This window comes from Lissotriton vulgaris, chromosome 3_1 (genome assembly GCF_964263255.1).
Source record: "Lissotriton vulgaris chromosome 3_1, aLisVul1.2, whole genome shotgun sequence".
In the NCBI taxonomy this organism is placed as follows: domain Eukaryota; kingdom Metazoa; phylum Chordata; class Amphibia; order Caudata; family Salamandridae; genus Lissotriton; species Lissotriton vulgaris.
The window spans coordinates 501,734,756-501,745,134 of record NC_141689.1 but is presented as its reverse complement, the minus strand read 5'-3'; the positions used below and the strand labels follow the sequence as shown (position 1 = coordinate 501,745,134).

At 45.5% G+C, this 10,379-nt stretch overlaps 1 protein-coding gene across 3 annotated transcripts in view; it reads right to left on the bottom strand.

Annotated features, from left to right (window-relative positions):
• Positions 1–340: 340 nt before the first annotated feature.
• Positions 341–10,379, bottom strand: part of AP3B1 (adaptor related protein complex 3 subunit beta 1) — a 2,001,071-nt gene continuing 1,991,032 nt past the window's right edge. For all 3 annotated transcript variants that reach the window (XM_086960746.1, XM_086960745.1, XM_086960747.1), the window contains one exon: positions 341–995. In XM_086960746.1, coding sequence (XP_086816872.1) covers positions 842–995 — 154 coding nt within the window. In that variant the 3' untranslated portion in view covers positions 341–841. The remainder of the gene's footprint in view (positions 996–10,379) is intronic.

Here is a 10,379-nt window from a genome sequence, read left to right as displayed (position 1 = left end):
GTGCAAGGACTTAATATTAAAAAAGTGAGTTAAGCGTTTACTGCAGCCATCAGTGCGTGATACACGCAGTAGTGTGTGATAACTATTCAAAATGTTCTACTAAAATGACTTGGCTAAAGCGGAATATAAATATAACAGTTCTTGTTCAGGTCATACTTAAATCCTCCCAGGTACACCGTCACTATGGCAAAAGGAGCTACTGGAATACTCTCTCGTTCTTAGGTTTATCTGCACATGGTGATTTTTGTTCCACTTTCATTTTCCCCTGATTTGTTCGCTGTAACGGTAAATTAAATTACTACTTCCTTTGTGTGTGCGAAAGAAACACAGAAAATGCTGCTCCACTAGAACAATGCTTTATTTCAGAATTCAACAGTGGTGGTGACAAATGGAATGAGAAGCCGGAAATTTGACCAACACCTTCATCACACAATAGAAGTGTTGTACTGCCGATTTCACACACCCTTTCCCTCCCGGTAGCAATGTGGTGATGCGGCAATAGGAGATTATATTCCAGTTCTCGTGTTTATTCTTGGCACAAGACGATTTTTACTGTTTATAATTTAGCATTTTTTCATTATGACATAATTAATTGCAGTAGTAAAAACAAGATACTAAAAATGCAAGAATGGCAGAAGAATATATGGCCTATGGTTAGGAGAAATGAAGTATACATATACGTGGCAGACACACTAGCATTCTAAGCAGGAACAAGATTGTCAAGAGTGCATCCTGCCCCCACTGCCAGATGGAAGGCCTATTATTATAAATGAAAGGCAGCAGTAGTGGATGCCAGGCACTTGTGTTCTGTGCCAGATTCTGCGGTCCAGATGTAAGCAGGTTACCCCTGGGACAGCACAGGCTTCATCTCTCGCAGCAGAATGGAGCCAATCACAGTTTTCTCCGTGTTTATGATGAGCTGCGCTGTAGAGCTTTCCTTCAGCTCCACTGTGACGAGCATCAATGACCCACTGTGCACAGTTTTAGCTGCAAACCTGGAAGAGAGGAAAGAAGGGTTTGATATTGAGAAAATTGGAAGCGATGCATTGTTTCTTCTCAATGCGTAAATTGTATACTCCTTTTGCAGAGGTTTTCAAACCAGATAATTCAATAGTGCTCGCACCAGGAAAACGAGCACGAGGAAGGCAGAAAATGAAACCGAACTAAAATCACAAGTATTTCTAATTTCAATAAGTGAGTAGAATTGTTGTTGTTAGGCTTTCGGACAGTCATGAACGATCAAACTACTAAGACATCATTCAGGCACCAGACTACACAAATCAAAAAACTGTCCGATTAACAGAGGTTTTGTGCACCCAAATGAGGTGTGTAATAGCACCACTCGCTGCATGTAAATTCCCAATCTTGATTCAAATATTCAAAATTGGCGAAATTTCATGTGCGCAAATTGCATTTGTGAATGTGGACGCTCCATCTGAAAGATGGAGTTTAAACTTGGGGGTTTATCAGCATTTCTGTGTGTGCCTACCAGGAAAAAAAGTGAACACTCTCGAGCATATAAGTCTATAGGTACCGCTTGCAGCAGCTATCTTCCCAAAGAAGGAAATGTGTGCAAATGTATTCCCTGTCGTGGGCAGATTTAGCGGGTTTTCAAGGGTGAATGGGGAGGAAATATTAAACATAGAAGTAGAGGAGACACAAAGTAAATATGCAAAGATACACTTCATCACATTTCCACCAAGTCGAAAATCTGTTGAAGGGAATCCATCATTATCAAAAATAATCTAGAGTGCTTCTACATCTTTTATAAATCCCATAGAAGTCATACATTTGGTCCAAATAAAGCAGTAGTCTGATGAGAGCAACTTCCCATTTTTAAAGCAAAGATCAAAACACATTACCAAAAGGAAACGAGTGCACTGCGCATCACAACCAACAAAGCACATTTCAAAGTAGTGAAAGTGATACAGACTTGTAACGTACCTCAAACAGGTCTCCATCTACATGTTCCCCATTACACTGTACAGTAGTATATAAGTGTACGAATAAGGGGAGAGCCTGATATCTTTGCCTAAATATTGGAGAGGGGGAGAGATAGAGAGCGAGAAGGAGAGAAAGAGTTTGTGTGTTAGGGAGGGGCAGTGTGTGTGTAAGAGAAGGAGGGAGAGTGTATATGAGAGAGAGAGTTATTGGGTTTCAGGATGGCAGAGGTATGCACCCTGTCCAAGCACAAACCACAGTCCTAGTCAGAGTAAGTCACAACAAACCCTAAATTGTCCTGTGTTCACCCTCTGGTAGCTTGGCACAGAGCAGTCAGGTCTCACTTAAGAGGCAATGTGTTAAGTATTAGTGCAAAACACTGGAAACAGTTAAACAGTGAAAACATCAAACAAAATGAATACACACCAGGTGAGGAAAAATAGAGCTTAATTTTACAAACAAAACAAGACCAAAACATCTGAGAGGAAATATTTAAGAAATAAACTGTAAAATAGCACTTAGAAGCAATAAACGTTTATTTGGGATAACTGGTAACGCTGGACTGGAGAAAAGTCAAAAGTTCATGCCGACCGTGATGGAGCGCAGGCCGGACACAATAACCTACTTGGGCCTGCTAAAGAAAATTACTTTGATCCTGGTTTGTGTTGAGGTAAATGCTGGGTGCAGCCGAGGCGATGCCTAGGTTCCAATACCGCAACAAAGGGAGATGCATCGGTTCCAGGGGTAATGCGTTGGTCCCGAATGCGATGCCTATGTTCTGCTCTTGTAGCAGAGAATGCGTCGACTCCGAGGGCAGTGCGCTGGTTCAGAAGATGATGCACTAAGTTCGCTCCATACAACCACAAGGATGAGCCAGTTCTGATCCATCCAAAGGCGAAGATGCGTTGGTTCTGACCCCCCAATAGTGAAGATGCGCCGGTTCCGATGCATGGATTGGATGGAGAAGCACCTTAGGCCTCACTTCCATGGGTTCAAGACTAGGGCACCACTTGGTAGGGCAGACTCTCAGATTGCAGAGTGCAAGTGCAGATGCAGGTGAGTTGGAGGTATTTTATGTCCCTGAGACTTCAATCAGGAGGCAAGCCAGAAAGCCCCTGGAGCTACTTTGGGTTCAAGTGGTGCAGGTCTAGTCCTTCACAACCAGGCAAAGGAGCAGCAAGCAGGAGTGTAGCACAGCAAGGCAGGAGTCCAGCAAAGCAGCAGACCAGCAAAGAGGCAGACCTTCAGCAACACAGCAGTTCTTCCTTGCAAAGCCTTCACAGGTCCAGAAGTGTACTGAAGTGGTGGTGTCAGAGGTCCAGTACTTCTACCCAGTTGTACCTTTGAAGTAAGGGAGAATTCAAAGAAAGGTCTCTGAAGCGCACAGAGGCCCTCCCTTCCTGCCCTCGCTACAGACTCACTAGTGAGGTATGCGACCCTTTGTGTGGGGACATGGCACAGCCTATTCAAGTGTGTAAGGTGGTCTCCAGCTCCTCCTTCCAATCCTGCCCTGGGTGGCCCATAAGGATGTTGATGGCCCATCAGTCACATCTAAGTTCCCTTTGTGTGTGGCTGTCTAGAGGGAATGCATAAAGCCCAGCTGTGATACACTCCAGAAGTGTATTCTGAGACATGCAACAGGCACAGAACGACTAAAGTAAGAAAATGCCAACTTTACAAAAGTAGAATTTTTAGACTTGTAATTTAAAATCCAACTTTACCATCAGTAAAGTCCCGTCTGCGCCCGTCCTCGCCAAGTCATCGTCTTTCGCCAGTCCCCCTGTTCGTACTCCATCAATACCCCATCGCTACGACAGGGAACAACTACTTGCCTGGAACTCTGGTCGGACCTGTGCCCACATAGCAGGTACGCTTGGCCTCACCTGCCTTCAATGTAAAACCTGTCACTTCACTACAGCCAACCCCCACCATATCCGTCAACTACAAAACATACCCAATACTACCTCCATTACGATCCTCCACATCAACGTCAGGTCACTAACCAAACATCACCTTGAGGTCAATACCCTCATATTGGATGAAAGCCCTGACATCCTCTTCCTCTGTGAAACCTGGATTCGGGACGGCACTTCAGTCATACCTAACCTCACGCTTCCAGACGACTACCATATGTCGACCCTAAATAGGGATGGAAGAGGCGGAGGTATCGCCATAATTTACAAAAAACTACTCTCATGCGTATTCACCAAGGAAGACCTCCCCGACTGTGAATGTGCACATTTTAAAATTACTATAAATCCCAACCTCACCATGTCGGGCCTTTACATCTATCGCCCACCTGGACCTGCTTCAAAATTTATTGAAGCTCTTCTTGAGACTGCCAGTTCGCCAGTGACAAAGTATGCAAACTTCACCATATTAGGCGACCTCAATCTTCACTTTGACCTGCTTACCGACTCCACCATCAAAAATCTTCTTGCTGACCTTTCCGCCTTACAACTTAACTCTCTTATCTTAACTCCAACGCATCAGGCTGGTCACATCCTGGATCCAGTATTTACAAACATCGAAGGGATTAAATTAGAGGCACCCTTACCGATGGGATGGACAGACCACTACCTTATTAAACTGACAATTCAGGTCAATAAAACAAAGCACAAAATCATACCTTCGCGACGTCTAAAAAGACCATGGCACATACTATCCATCAGCGATCTCCATGCTACCCTTGAGGAATTCCATCATGACACCAACCTTGACATCAATGCAACCTATAGCTCGTTTCATGATTGGATCACGGGAGGATTAGACACCCTTATCCCAGCAAAATGGATGAAAGGACGTAACTCGCCGTCCAACCCATGGTACACCGATACCCTCAAAACCATGCGCAAAGATTGTAAAAGAGCTGAGCGCTTATGGAGAAGGGAATATAAAAACGATGATAAAACCAATTACCTTCTAAAACAAAAAATGTACCATAAAGCCATCCGCGCTGCGCGAACTGCCTTCTATGCAGATAAAATCAATTCTAGCCCTACCCCTGCCAAAGAAGTCTTTAAACTAGTTCAAGAACTTCAGAGCGGCAAATCCCCCCCCTAGCATTTCCTCTGCGCAACAATGCGAAGATCTAGCCACATTTTTCGTTGAAAAAGTACAGAAAATCTATACATCCTTTCCTCAGCACTCCCCCAGCCCCACTAAAAGCCCTATCCCTTCCCCCAATTACACCACTTTCACCCACATCCCAGAAATTTCCATTGACAGCCTCACCAAACTATGTCGAAAAGTTAAAACTGGCTCTCCATCAGACCCCATGCGCCCGGCTCAATTCTTAGAGTCACTTAACTTCTTTCTTCCTTCTCTGACCTCTATCTTGAACCTCTCCTTCTCTTCAGTGAGTGTACCATCTGCCTGGAAACAAGCGTGGGTTTCACCCATCATCAAGAAACCCACCCTAGACCCATCTAAGCCGGAAAATTTCCGACCTATCTCCCTACTCCCATGGCTGTCCAAACTCGCTGAAGCCCATGCTAATAGTACTCTGTCCCAGCACATGGTCCAAAACAACATCCTGGACCCATCACAAAATGGGTTCAGACCAGGCCATAGTACTGAGTCTGCTCTTCTGGCCACCACCGAACACCTCCGGATGATCTTAGATGCCGGTCAAAGTGCTGCGCTGATTCTTCTCGACGTCAGCACGGCCTTTGATACGGTATCCCACGACATCCTTCTTAATCGCCTGGAGACATTTGGAATATCTGGCCTTGCTTTGGAGTAGTTCCGATCTTTTCTAAAGGACAGATCCTTTCGAGTCTCAGCACCCCCCTTTCTATCTAAATCTCACCCCATTGCACAGGGAGTTCCGCAGGGCTCGGCGCTGAGCCCATCCCTTTTTAATCTTTATGTGCAACCTCTTGCGACAGTGGCCAAAGAGTGGGGCCTGACACTAGTGTCGTATGCCAACGACACACAGCTGGCCATCACTCTGACGGAAGGCCCCTCCATCTCGGCCTCCAGATTTAAAAACGGTCTCTCCGCAATAGCCCAATGGATGACAGACAACTGTTTACAGCTTAATGCTGGTAAAACAAAAGTGCTGCTCCTTGGCAAAAACACCAGCCTTTGGAATGAGCACTGGTGGCCGTCCTCCTTAGGCACCATCCCACCCCCAAATCCCTAGTCAAAAATCTAGGAGTATGGATGGATGCCTCTCTTAACTATCAGACCCACACCAAAAAAGTCGCTGGCACCTGTGTCGGCCTGCTGAGAAGTCTTAGCCACATACTGGGCTTCTTTGACGCCAAGATTCGCCAGCTCATCATTCAAGCTACCATCCTATCGCGTTAGGATTACGCCAACGTACTCCTCCTTGGCGCCAATAAAAGAGAGATAGCACGACTACAACGCGTGCAGAACTCTGCAGCGAGAGCCTTAGTCGGCCTCCCTCGCAGATGTTCGGCCAGAGCTACAATTCGAAAACTACACTGGCTACCGGTTAACTCTAGAATTATGTTCAAAACCCTCATCATGACCTTTAAAATGATCAAATCTGGTAACCCAACACTGTTGCGACCTCTTCTCACCCCCTACACTCCATCACGTAACCTACGATCCTCTAATCAGCACCTCCTGTGCGTTCCTCGCATAAAACTCTGCTGCATGGGCGGCCGCTCCTTTAAGGTCCTAGGAGCTAAACTATGGAACGGCCTGCCACAAAACATCCGCTCCATAGACAATCTACCGGCCTTCCGAAAAGCCATTAAAACGCATTTGTTCCCTCTTCCCTAATCCTCCTCTCCTTCTTCTATTCTCAGACCTGGTCTGTGGTTTTCTAGCGCCGGGACGCCTCTTCGCTGGGGCAGCTGATTGCGCTTTACCAAAACAATAGAATAGAATAGAATAGTTGAGGTTTTAAACAGAGTTCAGAGACACCAAACTCGAAAAAATAATTTCTTCACAATTGAAAATTACACATAAAAGATGTAATAAGCTTCGAGAGGCAAGATGGCGCCACGCGAGTGGACGTGTAAGATGACCGCTCACTGCTCAGGCCACAAGCTACAACGGACGGAGGAAAAAAGAAAAGGGAACGATTAAATATACAGTGGCGGTTTTTGTCTCAGAACGCTGAGGAGGTTGCTGAAATACATCGGAGCTTACCGGCACTTTTGCGCTAGATGCGGAGGCTGTGATTTGGACTTGGGTTCGGCTGTTGACGTACTCTTCAGCGGGACGGCGGATGGAAGGAGGAGTGTTTCTGACGGAGTGAGTGAACGCGGAGTGGGCGAAGAGTGTCTCACAGGTGGCGGTGTGGAGGAAGGCTCTCCCTCGCTGAAACTCGCAGAAAACTCTGATTGCTCTGACTGCTCGCACCGGGAAGTTACGGTGCTGGGAGCGCTGGAGACATGCCACCAAAAGGTGCAAGGGAAAAAACTCGAGCAACGGAGGAGCAAGCTGAACACGGAGGGGTTGAGTTGAGCAAGTCAAGTTCGACCAGCCCGTTAAAAAATGCTAAAAATGTTAAAAATGTTCTGGACAATATTAAAGTAAAAGCGGGTGGCACGGAAAAAATAAAACCATACCTGCGATTTTCTCCGCTACAAAGGAAAAGTCTAAGGGGGGAAAAACCCAGTTGTTTGCTGAGAGGGATCAACTAATACCAGCTGTAGTGGAAGCAGAGACGGTGGAAGCAGCATTAAGTGCTAGTGGGACACCGAGTAACAACGCTGCAAAGGGACAGGTTTGCCCTACTCCATCAAGTGCAGCGGATGTGAGTCTTCCCTCCTCCTTGATCAATGATACAGATATTCAAAGTATGCATCAAGGCTGTAATAATGGCAGTAATGCGGGTAATAAACTCAACCCTGACATTTCCGCGGGCGGGGATAAAAGTCCAGGTCTACTACAGGATGCTGAATCAGAAGACTTTTACTCCATGTCTGATCAATCGTTATCGTCATCCTGTGAAGACTTAGCCTTACAGTATGCCCAACATATGAATATGACTGGTGGTAGTCCTCATAGCAGTGTCTGCCTGGATGATTCGGTCGACATGCATAAAGGTAGCCCCCCCAAAGTGCGTACAAAATCGGAAAAGATGGCAGACAATCAGGGCGAGCATTATAGTCCGCATCAATCTCAGGACGGGTCTCCAGAGCATTTGGAAGAGGAAATATCCTTATCATTGATCTACGAGTCAACAATGTCCTTATGTGAAGAAACGAGAGAGGAGAGTCTAGAACTTATGTTGAAAGTTGCAGAATTCGGTTCGTAGGCTGGCCAAATCACAATCTGATTTTACATCCAGATTCAATGAGGCAGAATCCCGGATATCGAACATAGAGGACGAAGCCTTGCAGCAGAAGGTTGTGACAGAATCGCACAAGTTACTACTTGTGTAACGATATATCTGTAAGATACATTAGTTAGTGATAGATTCCGAACCTTAGAATATCCCCAGGCGTCAGACTGGATCCGGAAATTTGCGTAGCAGTACCCTTGCACGTCGGTAGGCGTCATCTGCGGCTCCGCGTCCGTCGTCGTCTTCGCGCTTAGGCCAACTGTTGGTATGGGTAACAAAGTTAGAAAAGTAGCGTTTTGAGCTTCTTTCTGAAGCCTAAGTAGTTAGTGGGGAGACGAATCTCAAGAGGTAGTCAATTCCACAGTTTAGGGGCCAGGTAGGAGAAAGATTTTCCTCCCAGCCTGGCTTGCCTTAAGCGCTGGATAATAAGCAGACATTTCCCTTCGGAACGAAGGGAGCGGGCGGTATGTATTTCACTAGCTTATCTGCAATATAGACAGGGCCCATCTGGTTCATGCCTTTAAAAACAATACAACAGATTTTGAAATGTATTCTTTTGCTAACTGGCAGCCAGTGAAGCTTGCGCAACAGGGGGAGTGAGGGTGCACGGTAAGGAATGCTTGTTACCAGGCGTGCAGCTGCATTCTGGACCACCTGAAGACCTTGCAAGGCAGATTCCTTAGCGGAGAACAGCAGAGCATTGCTAAAGTCCAAACGGCTGAGTACCAGAGCATGAACCAGGGTTTTACATGTAGATGCGGGTAAGAAGTGAAAAACCTTACGGAGGAGGCTAAGTGAGTGAAAGCAAGCTCTTTTTGTTGCAGCTATGTGTTCATCCATATTTAGATCTTTGTCTATTAGCACCCCTAAGTTTTTACCAACTGTCTTTGGCAGAGGCGTTGGCCCCAAATCATCTGGCCACCAACTAGGGGACCAGCTGGTTATCGCATCCTTAAAGAGTATTACTCCAGTCTTTCCTGCGTTCAGCTGCAAGAAGTTGTTGCTCATCCAAGATGTTAAGGCTCTCATACTTTCCTTAAACATGTTTTGGATGTCATAGTGTCTTTCTTGTAAGATAGAATAAGTTGTGTATCATCAGCGTAGGAGATCAGGATAAACTCGATCTTCCTGAGCAGTGCTGAGAGAGGGGCGATATATACGTTAAACAAGGACGGGCTCAGGTAGGACCCTTGCGGTACCCCTTTGGTGACTTGGAGGCGAAAGGTCCAAGGTTCACTGTTTGGGTCCTGTTACTGAAGAAGTCCTGGAGCCAGGCCAGAGCAGAATTCTGGATGCCTCTAGCGCGCAACCTATTCAGTAGGGTTTGATGTGAGATGGTGTCAAAAGCGGCGGAGAGGTCAAGCAGTATAAGAATCCCTGCTTGACCATCATCTGCCAGCATACAAATATCGTCAGTTACATTCACCAATGCTAGTTCAGTACTATGCATGGGACGAAAACCTGACTGCGATTGGTCAAGGCAGTTGGAGACTTCTATAAAAGCAGAATGGTGAGTGTTAATATATTTTCCAGTAGTTTGCTATACAGGGGAAGTAAAGAAATGGGGCGGTAGCTGGACACATCATTTGGAGATAATTAGAGATTTTTCCTAATGGGCATGTTCTGCGCATCCTTCCATTCTTTAGGGAGACTGCCCTGTTTGATCGAGCAATTGAGGATAAGGCAGAGAGTCTCTGCTAATTCAGCTGCAAGTTTTTTTGCTTCTCTGGTGGGTAATAAATAGTTGGGAGAGCCTGATTTTGCAGAATTTAGTAATGATTCAGTATCCTGAATAGTGAGTAGGAAATTCTTTTTAAGTAGGCTGATTTTTAAAAACTGGATCATGGTCAATTGGAAGATTGTGGTTAGTGTTTGTGAAAGAAGCTAATATCTTATTATAGATGTTTTCTATTTTTTGTGAGAAATGAATAGCTATATTATCACACCGTAATTGCGTGGGTTCCTCTTCTGAGTTGCAAACTTTAGGATTGATGAGAGAGTTAAGGATGTGGAAAAGTGTTTTAGAGGTATTGCCTGCTTGCTCAAGTTGGCAAGCTATATGATTTTACCGTGCAGATTTTAAGTTTTTATGTTAAATGTCTAGGGCCGCTTTGTACTGTTCCTTAGCTGTGGGATCTTTATTTCGGCGCCATTGTAGTTCTAGTCCTTT